The sequence below is a fragment of the Ruditapes philippinarum genome, unplaced genomic scaffold (genome assembly GCF_026571515.1).
Source record: "Ruditapes philippinarum isolate M1 unplaced genomic scaffold, ASM2657151v2 ctg3029_1_1_1_1, whole genome shotgun sequence".
Lineage (NCBI taxonomy): Eukaryota > Metazoa > Mollusca > Bivalvia > Venerida > Veneridae > Ruditapes > Ruditapes philippinarum.
Genome location: NW_026854421.1, coordinates 21,712 through 44,423, shown reverse-complemented (window position 1 = coordinate 44,423; position 22,712 = coordinate 21,712). Strand labels below are relative to the sequence as shown.

The following is a 22,712-nucleotide window of genomic DNA, read 5'->3' as shown; positions in this document are numbered from 1 at the left end:
TTGTACTTGTCGGCAGACAGATTTTTATTTCACTTTTTAAAAGGTGTGATTTGGGAATATTTCATCATCTTCAGTGACCTTGACCTTGCATATATTGACCTTAATTAAAAGTGTGACAGATGCTGTCAAATAATGACAATTTGAATAAATGATGACTAAATGGTCCCTATACAAATTTTCATATTTTTATTTGAACTTTGACCCCTAAATGTGACCATGACCTTAGCCACAGGGGCCTGAATTTTACACATGACACTCCATCTTACAATGGTGAACATTTGTGCAAAGTTATATTGAAATCCCTCTATGCATGTAGAAGTTTTGCTCCAGACCAGCATTTTTCAATGAACTCTATGTGTGGCCTTGACTTTAACCTAGAGATTTTGTTCATCCCTATGACACGGCTTCTCATAATGGTGAACATTTCCATGATGTTTAATCAAAATCTCACCATGCATGTAGGAGGACAAAAAGTGGACAACAGCCATCCCAGCGGCGTTCCATGAATACAATCCGTTTTTTCAAAAGGGCGTATAAAAAATATGGATTTAAAATATGCAAAATTTCTTGCACTTTTTGAAAGAATAAAATAATTTGTAATACAACTCTTCTTGTAAGAATCTACTTCTGATCATGAATAATAATTCTAGCATGTTTGCAAATCTACTTTTTATATATAAAGAAATGACTTTTTTGCAAGTCACATTGTTGGTGAAAAATGACAAAATATGCACTTCAATGTTCTTTGTTTTGATTTATTGAACTTTAACTGTTGCTCTAACTATATGCAAACTGGAAATAATAAAATGTGACTTTTCTAGAAACAATGTTTTCTTGACTATGATACACAATGTAGGACATGTATATAAATTCATTTTTTAATTAAAGCATGAATAAGTTACCTAATGTGACTAACTCACATTGGTAGCCATGTTGATAGAAAAATCCAGTTTTCAGCTTCTAGTCCAGTATTGGCCCATTTCATTTGTCTTATACATGCAATGTAATGAAAATGGTTAACAGAAATAATGCAGCAACACAGTATTAAAATTTTGAATGTTAACAACATGGTTTGAAATACTTACTTTAAAAGTATAGGACACATTTTGATTGGATTCTAACTCATTAACAATGACTTTTACATTACATGTTTCTTCAGTCTTGCTGTTAGTTTTCACAATAGTACACTCAATCCTGAAATAAAATGAAAAGAAGTATGAGGGCCGTCCATAAAGTTTTGGACAATGGCTGTAAATAAAAATATAATGCCCATGCTTAAAAATATTTTGCACATGTGTATCTCCATCAATTTGAAGTAGAAATAGAAACATTATCTCAAGAAAGTATTCATATATTTAATATAAAAGCATTAATTCAGACATGAGGTGTGCGTATGCTGCCCGAGCCAAAAATCCTCATTTTACAAATATAACACAGTCATGATCTTCAAAATAAAGTAAGTGATCAATAACATAATAAATCTGTGTAGTGTAATGATGTTGACATTTACCCTATGCCTGACACTATATGCAGAATTTTCAAGGAAATCAAATGACATACAGTACAGATAACGAGGAATATGCAAAATCCTCGGAGGATCGAGGAAAACACTCGCAACTCCGCGAGAGTATTTGTCCATAAAAACGAGTGACTCCGCGTGAGAAACGTGTGATGAGAGTGACTCCGAGACGAAAATAAAAGCGCGTGACTCCGAGAGAAAATTAACGCGTAACTCCGTGTCGGTGTCTAGCTGGTGTAAATAAATGCAAGTGCAATTTAATTTTTTTTCGAAAATAATAAAGATGATTTTTACCGTTGTTGTTTTCAATTTACCCTGAAACAGTTGAAAGGTACATTTGATTAGAAAAAATCACTACCGCAAGCGTCATCAGTTCTCAAGTTTATTTTTATCCCGATTAATTAGGTCAGTAGCAATAACCACAGGAACCCGAAATTCTATCAAAAACAAAAAACGATTAAAATAATCCATATAATAACGGCCCAGCTTTTTTTTATACTTCTTTAAGAATTGAATTTATTATATAAACTTCATTAATTAATCTTAAATGTCTGTCTTGTCCAATTAAATCACTGCGACAGTTCCTCGAGAAAAAAAGCTATACAACTTCCTTTTGACGAAAATAATCTATGTAGTTATAATTTATGAAATTTCTATATTTTTTGTATGTTTATTTATACATCATCGTATTTTTGTTTAGATGTAAATGTTTCTAAATGCATTGCATCAAATACCGATAACGTGCCGTTCTAATTATTTCAGGTGCCACATATTGTATTGTGTTTTTTTTTCAATGTGGAAAATGAGTTTCGATCTTCATAATATTTTAATCATTGATAACATGTGCACATAAAAAAATTGACTTTCCCAACTTTTATATTGGTTTGTATAGTTTCAAAAATTGTCATGATGCATGTACGTTCCTTCATACATCCATTGTTTACATGTATTTTAGTTACGTGTCAACTTGTCACGTCCGCCGTTTTTAACATTGATTTTAATTAGAAGACACTTGATTTATATATAATTTTTGAAAATTAACATTAACCTAATCGTTTCTAAATAAAGCTGCATGTTAGTAATATATTGTTGTTAACCTAATCGTTTCTAAATAAAGCTGCATGTTAGTAATATATTGTTGTAATTTTATCCGACAAATCTGTCGATCTCATTCTGTTATCAAAGTCATATGTAGATGTATGTTGATATTGGAATCAAAAGTAAATTGTCTTGTGATGATCATTAATAAATTAAGATTTTTGTTGTTGTTTTTTTATTTCAGGCATTATGGAGGAATTCAAGTTATAGAGGAGTTAACAAATTGCAAGTTGACAGAGGCCGTTCAACTTACCTAGTGCACTGCTCCCGTAATTCATTCACCTGTAATCAGCTTTACAAAGATTGACAAAAAATAAAAACAGCAAAGAATAAAATGATCATTTTATTTGCTTGTTTTCCTTTTCTTTTTGCTTTATTTGTTTATGGTGTGTACATCGTCTATATCATGTCATTTTATAAAAATAAAAAACAGTTTTGACAAAGATTATTCTACTTCCGATTTCACGTACATGTACTGTTCATAGACGATAAATTAAAACAATATTTTTATTATAGCATATGAACATATTTGACCGTCACAGAAAGCGGGCATGCATTGTACATGTACGTATGTGGATTTAAAAAGACCGGGATGCCTTTAAAAATCACTGCCAATCTCAATTTTCTTGTTGCTGTTTTATAATTCATGGTTTTATGTTTGAGACGACGCAGTGCCTGTTGTTTTCCCCCTGCAAACATCGGTAGAATTTCATAAATGAATTCCTTAATGATGTCCTTTCTTGTGCTGCCAACATCGGTAGAATTGCTTAGCAGATCGAACTTCTTAACTCTGTTAGAACTATATTGTTCTGAAAGCAATAGTAAAATAAATTAATACATTAATATTAAAAGCAGGGCTGTACATGCCGACATAGGGTGTCGCTGTTTTGGCTAGTGCATTGTATGGAATGATGTATTACATCTCGTATTTCACGGATTTTTTATCAACCAACAATTAAAAGGAGACGTACGTGTACTTCACATGGAAATCAGTTTGGTATCATTTATGTAACTGGTACCAATTTATCTAAAAGCCTGACTTAAAAGTATAAAATTACCTTTTTCAGAAGTTTACTTTCCAAGGCAGATGCATTTCACTGAAGAATAATTTGTAAACTGTCTTAAAGAAAATGTTGTTTTTTTATTCAGTTCTGGTACAAAGTATAATTTCCCTTACGATAGTATGTCAATGGAATGAATCGACCTAAGCACGTGGTTGTTTTGCCATGTATTTCCTTTTTTTTTCTTCTTTTTTTGCTTACATAATAATTATAAATTTGTATAAACAATGCAAAAAAGAAGCTCATCTATATTTTCTTATTTTAGAATACTAAATTAAATAGGTTTTTGACACTGCGCGTTACGGGAATTGCGGGAAATCATCGGTTATTCTTTCCTTTAATTAATTAATGAATCAAGTGTGTCTACTTTCGTTTTCACTTGTGATACTTTACATCAACGAAGAATTTTCGACAACATTGTTATTTTGAATAAATAATACATGCGTTGAAGGATTTTATTTTAGAGGTAGAGCATTATATTAATAAATAAATAAATAAATAAAGCATACGTGTACCAAATCAGTCTTATTTTCTCGGAGTCACTCTTTTTGACTCCGAGATTCACGGAGTCCCGCGGACAAAATTGTCACTCGTTTTTGTCTCGGAGTCACTCTTTTTCACCCGAGAAATTTATAATCCACTCGGAGTCACGCTTTTTGAGATTACTCGATACTCGCAGGAATTTGCACATTCCTCGATATCTGTACTGTATATGATTACAGTGCATCTTTTACTTCATATAGTTGATACAGCCAAGCAGATAGTTATTAATTTTTGCTTTAAGTGCTGAATGACAGTTAGGGTCATGTGAAAGAAGTTAAAAACTGTGGAAAAAGAAACATTGAAATAATACCATGTAGTGTAATTTTGACATTGGATTGTGGGCAGCATTGCGTTATTAGATAGTCATATAACTTGTTTTGTGTAATCAAATTAAATGATATATAGCTGATTTTTTGCATGTTCACTCAGCGATAGCATATTTAATATCAGTAAAAATCTTTAAGAAGCCTGTTGAGTATTTTGTATTTGAACGCTGTTGTACATGACTCAATGGGACAGCCCTCGTATATACCACAATATGATCTGTACTTATCCAGGCTTGGGGTAATGATACTGGTTATGGTAATGCAGTAGGAATGCATTACTTTTGTTGAGTGTAATGCAATGTAATGATACTGCATGCCAATTTGCATCAATACTTGTAATGGTACTGGAATGCAAAATTCAGGCAATGAACGTGCATTACTATGCATTACTTCACCAAACTTACTACATCATATATGGTATGGATGATCCAAAGAACAAAAGATAAAATTGTGATGGCCTCAATCAGTCAAATAAAATATAAAATCATGAAAATTCAATGTCCCCTCTCACTTATGTCTGCAATGATTTATAACATAAGTATTTATTGTACTTGCAGGCATGTACATTGTTCAGTGTAGAATGGGGATTAAATGATGATACATGTATTTTATACACCTTTATGAAAAGCCCTGCTACCATGCAAGATAAAATTACTATTTGACACTTGCCTTTGTTTGACTATTGGGCACAGATGTAGGACAAAACCCCAATTTAGGGTAAACATTCATTAATCTTAATTAGCATTAATTATTCAAGGTGTCAATAATTTCACTTACTTTATTTTCAGTCAAAGGTCTATACATAATAGTAATAAAGTGTTGGTTTGTGTCCACTATATAAAATTGAAGGTGTGGGGTTTTGTCCACTCTATAAAATTCAAGGTGTGGGGTTTTGTCCACTCTATAAAATTTAGGTGTGGGGTTTTGTCCACTCTATAAAATTCAAGGTGTGGGGTTTTGTCCACTCTATAAAATTTAGGTGTGGGGTTTTGTCCACTCTATAAAATTTAAAGGTGTGGGGTTTTGATGTGTGCGGTTTTGTTCGTCTTCCATTGGGCACATTAGCACTTATTTGGAGTTTTCATTGTTACATTATGTCAAGCTGTCATGTGCCAGACTAATTATCACAAAATGCATAGTCACTATTACTGACTTAAAATACAACTTTAAGCAAATTCAGTTTGGTTGTATTTTTATGTAAAGGTTAAACACAGAGATGAATATTTAGAAATTTAATAATATATGTAACAAATGTACATGATTAGTTTGATTTTTTGTAAATATATGCTACACAACATCTTAGCTTGGCAAAAAGAAATTGTCTTATGCTCAAAAGTAATGGTAATGATACTGCATTACATGCCCAAAATCAAGTAATGGTACTGGTACTGCACTGAACCCCAAAGTAATGGTAATGGAATGCATTCCTTTTGCAAAGTAATGGCCCCAAGCCTGTCGTTATCACATAAATATGTTTTCAATATATAAAAGCTACAATAAACATAAAAACAAGAGCCATCGCTGGGCAGGGGCAATGCTTGACCTTTTCACTTTTTCTAAAAGCAAACAAATAAATTAATTTAAAAATTATAACATTAAAGGGGTGAAATTAAAAAATTGTTGGCAAGAGGGTTTGATACAAACTAACCAGGTGACCTCTGCCATAAATTAGATGTTGTTAAATGTTGTAAAACTAGGACAACTGTTGTTGTTTACATCACGTGTAAAGAGGATTTCAGCAATATACATGCACATCAATATCAAGGTGAGAAAGTGCCCATGGTCATATTTATGGGTTTTCAAATGTACAGAATTTAAGAAACTGGACTGAATGGACCTTTCCAGTTTTTCGTAGCGGAACATTTAACCACACCTTTTCCAATCATTGCTAGGTCAACCGCTCATAAACAGAATCACAAACATAACCATGTGTTCTTTTGTGCAAACCAGGTCAACCGCAGTGACTATGTATTATCTCAGTGTAGCAATTGGATAACAAGTTGGCCAATTTACATAAAACTGTAAACACTGGAAAGGTTCATTTACTGGTCGTATTATGAAAAACGGATTGGTCTAAAAAGAATGTTGGAGACCAGAATAAAAGAAGAATCTATGTTTGATAAACACAAATGCCCCCGCACTCACTGTTGTCAATAATTCAACTTTAGAGAGTGAAGAAGCTTATTTGTATGGAAGAAAACCAATCATGTGTAGAAATCTGTAATTGGCACCCTTGACCTTGACCAACTGACCCCTACCTCTATCAAAAGGAAGAATATCATGCAAGTTATTTTCCTACCAAATATGAAATAAATCTGTCAATAAATAAAGGCTGTATGGTCTAGTGTAAAAATTCTATTTTTAGCACTGTTGACCTTGACCCAACTGACCCCTAACTCCATCCAAAGGAAGAATACCATGTAAGTTATCTTCCTACCAGTTATAATACAAATCTGTCAAGAAATAAAAGCTGTATGAGCAAAAGTGTAAAAATCTATTTTTAGCACTGGTGACCTTGACCCAACTGACCCCTACCTCCATCCAAATGAAAATACCTGAATTTTATGTTCCTACAAAATATACAAGACATCTGTCGATAGAATAAGGTTAATACACCTGTAAAGGTGTAAAAAATCTATTTTTGACATTGGTGACCTTGACCTAAATGACCCCTTACTAAAGGAAAAGGAAGAGGACCTCCCTTGGTATGACTATTATAAACATGAAAGACATTAACTTAAAAATAAAGGCTGTATGAGCATAAATGTTTAGATTTATTTTTTTACACAAGTGACCTTGACCTTGACCTAGAGACGCCTAACGCCATAAAAAATTAGAGGACCGTTAAAGGTATCCACCTACCAAATATGAAAGATATCATTAAATAAATTATGTAATTAGGTGAAATTTATTGATAAATCCAACTTGGCGGAATAGGTTAACCATACAAAGCCCTATTTTCAAAGTGATAAAAAGGGAAATTACTGGGAAAATGGATGGCACATTTATATAACTTGGCAATATCATGTACATTGTATTGATAAGTAAGTGTGAAAATTATTAAGCCATTAAGAACATAAGATATTTCCAACTTGCCGGTTTAGGTTAACCATTATTCATTTTCTAAGTGCTGAAAAGGGCCATAACTTGGTGCAAATGGAAGCCATAGTTATTTAACTTGCCCAGATCATATACTTTGTATGGATAAGTAAGTGTGTAAATTATGAAGCCATTGGTACAGGTAGAACTTAAGAAAAATCCAACTTGCCGTTCTAGTTAACCTCGTACAGACAGACGGTTCAATGACTATATGCCCGGGGCATAAAAAATCGGATCATTCTTATTAGTGGGTTGGTCTAGAAAACTGGGTGGTTGTAAAGCGGGTTTTTACTGTATTTATAAATATACATATATATATAGTCAATAAATGCACAAATCAGTGAAAATTCAATAGTCAATATCTTTAAAGAGCCAAGGTCAATTTGAGTTGGATAAACATGGAGGTCTTATCCTAAAGAATGTTATGTTATAATATGAAGCCAATCCATTCAATAATAACAAAGTTACAGCCAGTTACAGCCAAAACAAGAGCCCTGTTTGAGCCGGGTAATGCTCCCCAAATAGGTTTTGGACACAGGAAAGTACACCTCTTGTAGTTTCAGAGTAATGTCCCTGGAAAAAGTTCAAAGTGCAATAATTCCAAAATTAGGCAAGGCAGAGTTACTGTTCTTTGCACTGCACTTCTAATCAATGTGATCTATCAACCTACAAAGTTTCTTGATGATATCTCTTATGATTTTCGAGTTATGTCCCAGACAACTTCAAAAAGTAAAAATAAACAAAGGGCAATAACTCCAGAATTAGGCAAGGCAGAGTTATGATTCTTGTGCACTGCACATCTACCCATTGAGATATATCTACCTACAATGTTTCATGTTGATATCTCCTGGAGAGTTACACCAGTACTAGACTACCTTCCTCTGTGCTAAACTACCAAAGCATCTCCAGGGAATCGAAACCACGCCAGAGAGGTAACTGGATTAGAAGTCATCAACACTAACCCCTCGACCACAGAATAATTTGACCTTCAAAGTCAAAGTCATTTATGTTTGTTTGTTTGTTTGTTTTGGGTTTTACGTCACATCGACACAGTACAGGTCATATCGCGACGTTCCAGCTTTACTGGTGGAGGAAGACCTCAGGTGCCCTTCCTTGCATTATTTCAGGCACGAACGGGCACCTGAGTAGAACCACCGACGTTCCGTAAGCTAGCTGGATAGCTTCCTCACATGAAAGAATCCAAAGTCCCTGTAGGGATTCGAACCCACAGCGGTGAGGGGCAAGTGATAAGTCATTTATGAGTGAAGGTCAAAGTCTGTCTGGTTCACTTAAAGAGCTGCTCTGAAGATTACTATATTCAAGTTTCAAGACAATCCATTCAAAAATAACAAAGTTATAGTCAAACAAGCAAAATTTGGACATTTGACCTTGAAGGTCAAGGTTATTTATGGATGAAGGTCAAGGTTAGTCTGGTCAAAGGTCTTATCCCAAGAGTAGTTGTGGCCAAGTATGAAGAAAATACACCAAGAACTTAAAAAGTTATGATCAAGGTACAAGTTTGAGGCAACGCCGCCAGGAATTTAACAATACCTCTACTTTTTTTTTTTTTCAAAAAAAAAAAAAAATAATAAAAATTGAGCTAAAAATCATGTATGGATCATTTCAATAAATAAATGACAAAGTTAAGAAATATAAGCAAAGGGTTATTTTGAAGATAATTCATTAACCAATTACAAAGTTACAGTCAACTATAGCAGAAATCAGTGAAAATTCAATAATTTGATACATGAGTCAAATAAATTGTTGAGTTTGATATATATGCAGAGGCCCAAATTCCAGTTATAAATTTATATTTCTATATATTTAACTAAATTTTCTTAAAATTTACACTGGACCGAAATAATTTTCACTGGCCATGGGCCACCGGGCTAGTGCTTAATTCGATGACTGTATATGAAGGCATTATCTCAAAGAATGTTTTGTCTAAAAATGAAGTTAATCAGTATATAAACAAGGGGGCCATGGCCCAAGAGCACTCACCTGAGGACAGACTGTTTTTGTGTAAAAGCAGGGACAGCTAGTGTTAATTACTAGTGTTTATTAAAAGACTTTGAACGATGTTGGTCACTAGACCATACTTCATGCAAAATATATTCTGAAATGTGTACTATATACATGTTCCTAGTCCCATAGCTGTAAATCAAAACAAGAAAGTAAATCACTAGGTCAATATTTTGGTCATCTGATATCAAATTTCATGACTCTCTACACCCAAAATTCAAAGTCAGTCTGGTCAATTTGAAGGAACATTCTAAATATTGTTATGTCCAAGTATCAAGACAATTCATTGATTAATAATAAAGCAATAGCCACTTTGGTACATTGTTTTGGATATATTTAAGTTTTTTTGGGGGCATAGTTCTGTCTTACTGTAAGAGTTATGAAACTTGACACTTACAGCTGTGTTGCGACATTGCTTTGATGCGCCCAGTTTCAAGTTTTTGGGAGTATTCATATACATGTAGTCATATAAGCAAAATAGAATTTCTTTAAACTTGGCATGTTGTTAGAAAAATTATTATGATAACAAACATTTTAAGAGAAAATAAATTTAAGGTCACTGTTCTCGTTTCTGCGTTAACGTTTTTGAGAACAATGTCTTCAATGCTGCATCTCACACTGTGCACATGTTCCAAATTTTATGGCTGTACATCAAAGGACAAAAAAATTAGCTGTGTCCCCTTGGGCATGCCAAAATTTTGACACAAAGGCTTTAATTTAAACAAGACCGTCTGAAAGACAGATAAATCCCCTTCTGCAGCGGACATGAATGTGTATTTCCTGACCGTTAACCAACCATGACCTTGATATTGTACTATGCATATTATAAGCACATAGTCTCATGATAGTAATTTTTTGTGCCTTCTGTAAAGTCAAAAAGTTAAGGAGAACATTTAACCTTGACCTTGGGGGTAGCAACCTTGATGTTGGGTTCTGCACCTAATGTCATAATGGTGATCAAATCTGCCAAGTTATCTTAAAACTATTGCAGTGATTTAAATGTTATGGAGCAGACACGAAATGTAGACTTTTTAACACTTCACCTTTAGGTGTGACCTTGACCCTGGGGTAGCAACCCAATTATTGCACTCTGCACATCATCTCATAAAAGTGATCAGTTGTTATATCAAAAACATTTCTGTGGTTAAAAAGTTATTGAGTGGGGAAGAAAGTATTACAGATGGACTGACCTCCGGCCAAACAGACAGCTGGATGTCCTGCCAATTGGAATAAGGGGCCATTTCTTTTGTTATTTTCTTTTGTTTAATAGTAGGCCATTGGCTTCTTACTCTATTGTTACGGAATGAACTCTGTTGTTCTCTTTTTTTCTGTTAACAGTTAGATAGCCACCTATACTTATTCGGTCACGCAGACAGACGGATTCCTTTTATCCCTCCCTTCTACCCAGAAGGGGATCTAAGCTCTTACTTTCTCCTATAATAGCTATTTTTACTATACTTAACAAAATGAAAATCAATGACCCTGGGGTGGGGCCAATTTTGACCTGGGGTCTATTATTTGAACAATCTTGGTAGAGGTCCACAACACAATGTTTCATGCCAAATATATAACCTCTTGACTTTGTCAATTCAGAGAAGATTTTTTAAGTTTTTACTTTATACATATAAGGAAAATATTTAACGCCCTAGGCGGGGCCAATTTGGACACCAAGGACAAAATTTGTAAAAAAACTTTGGTAGAAGATCTACTGTATACTTAATATCAAAACACTGGGCCTTGTACTTTCAGAATAGAAGATTTTTAAAATTTGCATTTCTGAAACTCCTTTCTTGGCCCTGTGACCTACTTATGCAATAGACTAGAATTGTTTGAACAACTTCAAAAGGGAACCATCCAGGGATCATTCCTATAAAGTTTGGATACTGTGCAGTCATTGGTTTCAGAGATGTTTAAAGTAATTGTTGACAATGCAAGACGACTGGGCACAAACGGTGGTGGATCACAATAGCTCATCATGAGCATGTTGTGCTCAGGTGAGCTAAAAATGTCAAGGTACAGAAACCTATTGAAATATAATACTCACCTATTTGGAACATCTAATTCAAAATCATCGTTTTCAGGAAAACTTATGCTTGTGCTTACATTACATGTATATGTGCCAATTTTAACACTATCTATCTGAGACAATGTAGTTCCCAAATTTGTTCCATTTATTGTTACAGTAGTATTACCACCAACAGGTCCATCACTTGGTGATATCTGCAATAAAAAATACAAATTTCATCCTATTTTAAACACGAAATGAGTCATTACATGACTTTTCAAACACAAATTATTTTACTTAATTTGATAAATTCAATGTTTACATCTTTCTGGTCACCATAGCTGTTTTATACAACAATGCTCAGGAATACAAAAGATCATACAAAGCTGTCAAAGAAAATTGTCCTCAAATCGAAATTCAGTTTGGCATAAAGGCAATTTTTCATTAATGTTAAAGGGAATCCACTGAGGTTTTTTGACATGACGGGACTAAAAATAATTTTTTTAGATAAATGTTCCATTTGATGCCGGTATAGACCAATTATTTCAAATCAGTCAATGTTTCCAGAATAATTATTAATTAACAGTGGAAAATGACCCCTTTGCCCTATTTGATCGGAAAACCAAAATTCTAGAGGCCTTTAAATCCACTATGAAAAAGTCCAACATGCTTGCATGAGGTGTATCTTTCATTGAATCCACACCACTTTTAAATTTCTGACACCACCATGTGACAGATGAACAAGAGCACTACTAGGCCTATATGCCCGAAATGTTTTGTTTTTTTATTAAGGATGAAGCATTTGTAAGACATGGAAATTAAATAAAGTATTACCTCCTTCAAACAGCAATACTCCTATATGAAGTTTGAATATTGTGGGCCAAATGGAACTTTAGTTATGCTCCGGAAACTGTTTTCAGTTTTAAGGTAATAGTGACCTTGAACTTTGATGTTGTGACCCCAAAATCTGTAGGGGTGTTCTACTCGATATAGACAATCATCCTATGAAGTTTGACACTGTGGGCCAAATGTAACTTAAGTTAGGGTATTGAAACTGTTTTCAGTTTTAAAGTAATAATGACCTTGACCTTTGACCTTGTGACCCCAAAATCACTAGGGGTCTTCTACCCAATATGGACAATCATCCTATGAAGTTTGAACACTTTGGGCCAAATGGAATTTAAGTTATATTCTGGAAACTGTTTTCAGTTTTAAGGTAATTAGTGACCTTGAACTTTGACCTTGTGACCCCAAAATCAATAGGGGTCTTCTACCAAATATGGACAGTCATCCTATGAAGTTTGAATATTGTGGGCCAAATGGATTTTAAGTTATGCTCCAGATACTGTTTTCAGTTTTAAGGTGATAGTGACCTTGACCTTTGACCTTGAGACCCCAAAATCAATAGGGGTCTTCTTCCCAATATGGACAATCATTCTATGAAGTTTGAACACTGTGGGCCAAATGGAACTTAAGTTATGTTCTGGAAACTGTTTTCAGTTTTAAGGTAATAGTGACCTTGACCTTTGACCTTGTGACCCCAAAATCAATAGGGGTCTTCTACCCAATATGGACAATCATCCTATTAAGTTTGAAAATTGTGCGCCAAATGGAACTTAAGTTATGCTCCGGAAACCAAATTGCTAACGGACGGACAGATATACCAACTTTTGATATTTAAGAGGCAAATAAGCTCATAAACTACACCTGTTCATAAGCTGAATTTAGCTCAAAAAAACAAAAAATAGCTCACAATATGAATTCTATGAGTTTTTGTTCTTTACTTAACTACGGACGCAAGGGGGTATAACATAAAATGCCCGAAATTTTTTCGGGCATATAAAAAGAAAGTTCATTGTTCCTATAAACACAACATAGTTTCAACTGTTGTTAAGGCTTAAAAAAAGGATATATCCTCACAAGCATTTGTATAGTTAGAAGCCATTGGTACAAATTGAACTTAAGATTGCATGCAGAAAAAAAAGTAAAAGAACAAGGTAAACTGACAGACAGACCACTCAGTTACTAAGAGCATCACTTTTAAGATATAAAATAACAACAACAAATTTAGTAGAATAAATCATACAAGACTGTACCTTTTCTATAAATGGAGCTGGACAAGCCTTATGGCTGCTGCAGGTTTTTATATGTTGGCAACTATTAGGACACCATCTACATTTATATCGTGAAGTGTTCAAACCTTTACAATGACTGCAGTCTTTAGCAAGATTGTCACAACTGTATACTGTAACTGAAAATTAGAAGAAGAAAAAATGACATTACTTCATGCAATTGTCACGGTTCAGTTTAATTTACAGTCACGGTTCACTTTAATTTACATTTCTCTATAACTCTGTGAAATTCGAGGACGAATTTCAATATAGCAGCAGAGTATGTCACTGTGTTCAGAACTGTTCACTAATTAGGGGAGAAAATGTGTATGCAGCCCAATAGCTTAGTACGTATAGCCGTGGAACTGTATTCCGAGGGTTCCGGGTTCCAGTCCTGGTAAAGCTGCACAATTTTCTCACCCTGTGACACAATAATTAAGGAAAAACTAAAATATTGTGGTAGATTAAGTCATACAATCAATTTTAATATCATATTAAAACTTTCACACATAACTAGTTCAGAAACTTTAGATACCAGAATCTCTCCCTCTCAAATAGGCAACTGAATTAAAATAGAACCAAAACCTTGCTTTATACCATTATACCACTTTGTTTAGTAAGTCTAAAAGGCAAGTTAAAACTCTATATTATCAAAACAAGAGAAGAGGGCCATGATGGCCCTGAGTCGCTCACCAGAAACACTGCTTTTCAGTGTTGGAATGTCAATATATTCTAATATTAAATTTGAGCAAAGAATATGTTTAAACAATAATTTGAAGAAATGCCATGACCTGGGGCATTTAAGCTTTAGCTTAAACGGGGATAATCAAATTAATATGACCAAACATGATAAAAAGACTACCTAAGAATGCTACAAAGTTTGGTGATCATCTATCATAATCAATTATTTCAGTAGGAAATGATGTTCGAAGGTTTTTTTTTCTATTTTTAGCTTTAGTGGCCCCGAAAAGGGACTAATCAAATTAATATAAGCAAACTTGATAAAAGAGTACCCAAGATTGCTACAAACAAAGTTTGGTGATCATCCATCAATTGGTTCTGAAGTAGAAGATGTTTAAAGGTTTTCTATTTTTAGCTTTAGCGGTCCCTAAAAGGGGCCAATCAAATTAATGTGAGCAAACTTGATAATAGATTACCCAACAAGGAACATCGCAATGCGATGCAACCAGGTTTTCAGCAAAATATTTCACAGAAGCTTTGTCATGAAGGGGCATTTGTTTTTAATTGAACTTTTAGGAGGAATTATGGCTTTTTTAATATTCCTCAAACAAAAATGATTGAGAAATTTTATGTTGTCTATTCGCCTTTTTTTCCCAAATGTTTTAGAAAGGTAAACAGTACTTTATTTTTGCTTAATTTTTGCATTGTGGTGTTTTGTGCGATATCAAGAAAAGTATGTTCACAATTTTAAAAAAATACTTGAATGATGTCTTGGAAGAAACATGGGAATTTAGTGAGCGCCAGGGCACTTGATGACAAAGCTTCTGTGAAAGTTTGGTCAAAATCCATTGAGAAATGTAGGAGAAGTTGCGCACTGTAGAAATTGTTCACTATATATTCTGTATAAGGAAAAAATATACAAAGGGCCATAATTCGGTCAAATATTATCCAATCACAAAACCCCGACAATATGTGCCAGGCACTTGAAAACAAAGCTTCTAAGAAAGTTTGGTCAAAATCCGTTGAGAAATGTAGGAGGAGTTGAGCACAGAAGAAATTGTTCTCTATATATTCTGTATAAGGAAAAAATATACAAAGGGCCATAATTCGGTCAAATATTATCCAATCACAAAACCCTGACAATATGTGCCAGGCACTTGATAACAAAGCTTCTAAGAAAGTTTGGTCAAAATCCGTTGAGAAATGTAGGAGGAGTTGCGCACAGAAGAAATTGTTCACTATATATTCTATATAAGGAAAAAAAACAAAGGGCCATAATTAGGTCAAATATATACCAATTGCAAAACCCTGGCAATATGTGTCAGGGCACTTGATGACAAAGCTTCTGAGAAAGTTTGGTCAAAATCCGTTGAGAAATGTAGGAGGAGTTGCGCACAGAAGAAATTGTTCACTATATATTTTATATAAGGAAAAAAAAAACAAAGGGCCATAATTAGGTCAAATATTATCTAATCGCAAACCCCGACAATATGCGCCAGGGCACTTGATGACAAAGCTTCTGTGTGAAAGTTTGGTCAAAATCCGTTGAGAAATGTAGGAGGAGTTGCGCACAGAAGAAATTGTTTACGCCCGCCCGCCCGTCCGCCCGCCCGCCCGACCGCCGACATACCTCAATCTAATAACCAGTTTTTTCCTTCGGAAAACCTGGTTAAAAAAGCTACAGACAAAGTTTGGTGATCATCCATTCATTAGTTCTGTAGGAGAAGATGTTTAAACGTATTTTTATTTTCAATTTTAGCGCCCTAAAAGAGGCCAATCAAAATAATATGAGCAAACTTGATAAAAGACTACCCAACAATACTACAGACATAGTTTGGTGATCATCCATCCATTAGTTCTGTAGAAATAGACATTTAATGGTATTTCTATTTTTAGCTTAAGTGGCCCCTAAAAGGGGCCAATCAAATTCATATGAGCAAACTTGATAAAACACTACCCATGAATGCTACAGACAAAGTTTGGTGATCATCCATCCATTAGTTCTGTAGGAGAAGACATTTAAAGTAGGAGAAGACATTTAAAGGTATTTCTATTTTTAGCTTTTGCAGGCCCCTAAAAAGGGCCAATCAAAATAATATTAGCAAACTTGATAAATGACTACCCAACAAAGCTTCAGACAAAGTTTGGTGATCATCCATCAATTAGTTCTGTAGAAATAGACATTTAATGGTATTTCTATTTTAAGCTTTAGTGGCCCCTAAAATAGGCCAATCAAATTAATATGAGCAAACTTGATAAAACACTACCAAAGAATGCTACAGACAAAGTTTGGTGATCATCTATCAATTAGTTCTGTAGGAAAAGACATTTAAACGTTTTTCTATTTTTAGCCCTAGAGACCCCTAAAAGGGGCCAATCAAATTTATATGAGCAAACTTGATAAAAGACTACCTAAGAATGCTACAGACAAAGTTTGGTGTTCATCCATCAATAAGTTCTCTAGAAATAGACATTAAACGGTATTTCTATTTTTAGCTTTAGCGGCCCCTAAAAGGGGCCAATCAAATTCATATGAGCAAACTTGATAAAAGACTACCCAAGAATGCTACAGACAAAGTTTGATGATCATCCATCAATTAGTTCTGTAGAAGAAGATGTTTAAAGGTTTTTCTATTTTTAGCCCCAGAGACCCCTAAAAGGGGCCAATCAAATTTATATGAGCAAACTTGATAAAAGACTACCTAAGAATGCTACAGACAAAGTTTGGTGTTCATCCATCAATAAGTTCTCTAGAAATAGACATTAAACGGTATTTCTATTTTTAGCTTTAGCGGCCCCTAAAAGGGGCCAATCAAATTCATATGAGCAAACTTGATAAAAGACTACCCAAGAATGCTACAGACAAAGTTTGATGATCATCCATCAATTAGTTCTGTAGATGAAGATGTTTAAAGGTTTTTCTATTTTTAGCCCCAGAGACCCCTAAAAGGGGCCAATCAAATTAATATGAGCAAACTTGATAAAAGACTACCCAAGAATGCTACAGACAAAGTTTGGTGATCATCCATCAATTAGTTCTGTAGAAGAAGATGTTTAAAGGTTTTTCTATTTTTAGCTCTGCTGACCCCTAAAAGGGGCCAATTGGAATGACATGAGCAAATTCAAGTGTGACTGTCACAAGGATGCTACAGACCAAATTTGAAGTAAATCTGCTTAGTAGTTTCAGAGAAGAAGACGATTGTTGACACATGACGACGGACGCCGGAGCATCCCCCTTTGATACTAATAGCTCACCCTGAGCCTTCGGCTCTGGTGAGCTAATATGTAATAGGAATCAATCAGCAGTTGAAGCCCCTGTTATACAAACCAGTCATGATTGTAGCAAAAATACCTCTATCTCAACTACTTTGTAAGACGGGAATGACTTCTGTGAATGAATGTGAAAGAATGACTGAATAAATACATGAATAAATGAATGAATAAATACATGAATGAATGAATGAATGATTACATGAATGAATGAATATATGAGAAAATGAATGATTACATGAATGAATGAATACATGAGTGAATTAATGATTACATGAATGAATAAATGAGTGAATGAATGATTACATGAATGAATAAATGAGTGAATGAATGAATGAATGAAAACATGAATTTAATGATAGACAGACAAACTTATGAACAAACAAATGAATGAATGAAAGATAATCATGAGTATTTTCAATAAAAAAATAAATAAAGAGAGAAAATTATTTCTAGTACTATAAATCCAGTTACCAGTAAGGTTATGGTCATCATCCAGAATTTTCCTGCTATCTTTAGACTGCCCATACTTTACAACAACTCTTACTTTTTCCTTGTGAGCTGTGGAATTTTTAAGCTATAAAATGATAAAATAAAACAAATTACAAGGACTTTCCATGTGCAGGATGCTCTCAGTGCTATTTGTCTGTTGGATTTAAATCACACTAACAATGTAATGGTCATATGGAGACTTTTCAGCTTTACTGGTGGAGGAAAACCTCAGATGCCCCTTCCTTCATAAATCTCAACAACAAAATATTTCCATTCCCGTCATGTAAAAAATGTCTCAGTAAAGTCCCTTTTAAAACATAATGTTATATCTGTGTTCAATAGATATACATACATTACCTATTTTATTTTCGGATGTCAAAATGGAGGCATTCAACATTATAAAATTTGACTTTTGAAAACATTGCTTCAAGGATGAAAACATGAGCTTGACACAAGTAATTATTTATCACAACGAACCAAAATATACTCACTTTGACTGTTAAGGAACAAGTAATACTGTCCCCCTCTTTACTTGCTGGTTGTTCATACTCACTATTTTCTTTAATGTAACACCAAAACTTAAAGAAGTAAAAAAAGAAATCATTTAGTTCTTACAAACTTTAAAGTCAAATACATGTATGAAGCAGTGAGAAGTGGCAGGGGAATTTGTCTGTCATACCTTCACATATTGATGACAAGAAGTCACTCAGTAGTATTCAATGTAACATATTATATAGAGTTAGACATATCAGTAATATGATACTGCTTGTTACACCTTGTCACATAACAGTTTAATAACTTACTTCCAGTAGTTAATGAAATATTAAGAACAAAAAACCTTAACCAAGAACTTGGCTCCACAGGAAGACAACCCTCTATTCTCTTTTATTGTCAAACATACACTGGCACCCCATAATTATGCTCAAGTTGGGGTCCAACTTGTTTCAAACCATGATATCAACCAGGTCCTGATATATAATGCTCTTCTCAGAATCATTTTTTTAGAATTAGAATTACCCCACCTACATAACTTTACAAATAACTAGATTGTTGGTTTTCCTACATAACTTTACAAATAACTAGATTGTTGGTTTTCCTACATATCTTTACAAATAACTAGATTGTTGGTTTTTCTGTTTCAATTTTTTTTGTTTAATCTTACTTTATATTTATTTAAGTTTCCAAGTAAGTATCAACTATGCTTTGAAAAGAAACAAATAAATTATATACATACTGATGATGCATTTGGAAGGTTCGAGCCTCTAATTGTTACAGCACTTTCTACATCAGTTGGAATGTAATGTAAATCCGAATTGTCCTCCAACATTGGGCACTGACCTACTTCTCCCTGTAATAAATCAAACCTTATGACTTGTTATTCCGAAAAGAAGGTCTCTGCAACTTTTATAATTATTAAATGAGTCAATGTGAACTCAAGTTAACCTTAGGGCAGGGTCAAAAGTTTTAACACAAGGATCATGTTTTCTAAAAAAAAAATACAAGGGCAACAGTTGCAAAATACGCCCACCACAAAATTTTCTGACAAAGATGTGGGCATTATAGAAATGCATATAGGATATACTCTGGGCAATTTCAGGACAATACAATATCTGGTTATTTTATAAGCTCTAGACCCTGGCCTTGAAAATATTACCCTTAATTACATGTGTCACTATTGTAGTCATGATACTTGTCATTTGTATTACAATCCATCAATAAATAATGATTAAATGGTTTTGTACACATTCTTCTGTTATAATTATTCTTTTGACCTCTCTCTGTGACCTTGACCTTGGTAGCAAGGATCTGGATTATGTGTGCAATACTTAGTCTCAAAATGGTGAACGTTTTTGTCAAGTTACATTCAAATTCCCCAATGAATGAATAAGTTTCGCTCAGATTAAGCATTTTACAATGACCTCTAAGTGTGATAATTGCCTTTAACCTAGACCTGGTTCATGCTTTTAATTGAATTAAATCACATCATGTACATATCTGTCCGGACACATTGTACTGTAGTGTAGACAATTTAGGTAATTTTGATACCCTCCTAATGTCGAGCCTTAGATATAAGTTTCAATACACTCAGAAATAAACTAGAACTGCCACTATCATGGCGTGAATACCCCCGCATATCACTTTGTCAGAATCAACAGTGGCCATTTAGAGCTCAAGGACAACCTCCCTGCCAAATCTGAGGTTACTAAGCCAGTGCATTGCTAAGTTATGTATTCTACATGCTTCAAATGTGAAAATGTCAACATCAATACAATGCGGACAGGACATTCTTTAGCAATTAAGAAGAAAAGCTTTTTTTTTGTCAAGGTCCCTGTGACCTTGACTTTTGACCCAGTGACCTCAAAATCAATAGGGGTCACCTTATAGTCATGATCAACATCCATGACAAATAAAAAGACTGTGGGTCAAAGGGTCTTAAGTAAATGGGTGGACAAACTTTTTGAAGTCAAAGTCCCTATGACCTTGACCTTTGATCCAGTGACCTCAAAATCAAAAGGGGTCATCTACTAATCACGATCAACATCCATGCCAAATATGAAAACTGTGGGTCAAAGGAATCTAAAGTTATTGGGCAGACAAACTTTTTGAAGTCAAAGTCCGTGACCTTGACCTTTGACCTGGTGACCTCAAAATCAATTGGGGTCATCTACTAATCATGACTAACCTCCATGCCAAATATGAAGACTGTGGGTCAAAGGAATCTTAAGTTATTGGGCGGACAAGCTTTTTGAAGTCAAGGCCCCTGTGACCTTGACCTTTGACCTGGTGACCTCAAAGTCAATAGGGGTCATCTACTTATCATGACTAGCCTCCATGCCAAATATGAAGACTGTGGGTCAAAGGAATCTTAATTTATTTGGCAGACAAGCTTTTTGAAGTCAAGGCCCCTGTGACCTTGACCTTTGACCTGGTGACCTCAAAGTCAATAGGGGTCATCTACTAATCATGACTTGCCTCCATGCCAAATATGAAGACTGTGGGTCAAAGGAATCTTAAGTTATTGGGCAGACAAGCTTTTTGAAGTCAAGGCCCCTGTGACCTCGACCTTTGACCTGGTGACCTCAAAATCAATAGGGGTCATCTACTAATCATGACTTACCTCCATGAAAAATATGAAGACTGTGGGTCAAAGGAATCTTAAGTTATTGGGCGGACAAGCTATTTGAAGTCAAGGCCCCTGTGACCTTGACCTTTGACCTAGTGACCTCAAAATCAATACGGGTCATCTACTTATCATGACTAACCTCCATGCCAAATATGACGACTGTAGGTCAAAAGAATCTTACGTTATTGGGCGGACAAGCTTTTTGAAGTCAAGGCCCCTGTGACCTTTGACCTAGTGACCTCAAAATCAATAGGGGTCATCTACTAATCATGACTAACCTCCATGCCAAATATGAAGACTAAGGGTCAAAGGAATCTTAAGTTATTGGGCGGACAAGAAAAAACCGACGGCCGGCCGGACGGACGGACAAGCTGATTCCAGTATACCCCCCTTACAACTTTGTTGTGCGGGGGTATAACTAGTTTGTTAGTTAGAAGAACCTAGCTGAACTGTGTCAAATTTTTAGGTCTCTAGATTAAAAGTAATGAAATCTGTACGGAAAATGTTAAAAAAGTGTCCGGTTGATGGTTCCCGACCAGTAATGAGCATGCAGAACAATAAAAGCCCCCTTAAAAACATACCCAATAACAAACACAACAAGCTTTACTTTTTGTGCTTTTCCCCACCATTCGGGTCTGACCCCCACACATTTTTTGTTTGTTAAACTCCATTTTTAAAATTTGGGCCCCCTTCCCCATCCCTGACCCCATTTTTTTAACTCGGAAAAAAAAACCCATTTGATAACCCATTGCAATTATTTTTTTTGGGAAGAAAATGATTTTAAAAATTAAGAAACGTTAAAGGACAGTTTTGGGCCTAAACTATTCGAAAATTTGTCAAAAGGGGTTTTTTTTTTTGGAGTATAAAAAATTGTAGTTACCTTAAAAATACTTTTAAAATTGACAAAAAAGGGTTCCCAAACCCTTGTTATTAAAAATGTTTTATAAAAGAAAAATTCACTGTTTTATTTAAAAATGAATGCATGAAAATTGTCCCAAAAAAACACAAACTTTTTCGTTTTTAGGGAAAAGATAACAGCTTAAGAAAAGCAAAATTTTCCATAAATTTTGAAAATTGGGAAAAAGGGAAAGAAAAATCAGCCAAAATGAAAAGTTTAAAATTATGGATTTTTGGTCAGTGACCAACAATTTAAAATGATTCAAAAGGGCAATGAAAAAATTTTTTAAATTGAATATTTTTTTAATTTGGGTTTTTGGGCTAATGAAAAATTTTTGCATTTTTTAAACTTTAAAACCAAGAAAACCTTTAATTTTGAAAAGGGGAGATAAAATAAAGCCAAAACCCCCAAGAAGAATTTAAATAAAATTTTTGGGCCCGGGGTGACATACAATAATGACCCA

The 22,712-nt window shown here is 34.4% G+C and overlaps 1 protein-coding gene and 1 long non-coding RNA gene across 2 annotated transcripts in view; both read right to left on the bottom strand.

The window, feature by feature from the left end:
- LOC132740080 (plexin-B3-like) overlaps positions 1-19,598 on the bottom strand; it is a gene marked incomplete at its 3' end in the record, with an annotated part of 57,193 nt that extends 37,595 nt beyond the window's left edge. The window contains 6 exon segments of the mRNA XM_060727941.1: positions 1,086-1,194; positions 11,713-11,888; positions 13,770-13,924; positions 18,210-18,312; positions 18,719-18,805; positions 19,462-19,598. Of these exon segments, the coding sequence (XP_060583924.1) occupies positions 1,086-1,194; positions 11,713-11,888; positions 13,770-13,924; positions 18,210-18,312; positions 18,719-18,805; positions 19,462-19,554 (723 nt within the window).
- LOC132740079 (uncharacterized) lies at positions 3,207-4,386 on the bottom strand. Its single transcript, XR_009627099.1, has 2 exons — positions 3,676-4,386; positions 3,207-3,426 (listed from the first exon to the last, which is right to left on the bottom strand). It is a non-coding gene; the product is annotated as an uncharacterized LOC132740079 (long non-coding RNA).
- Positions 19,599-22,712: the final 3,114 nt, after the last annotated feature.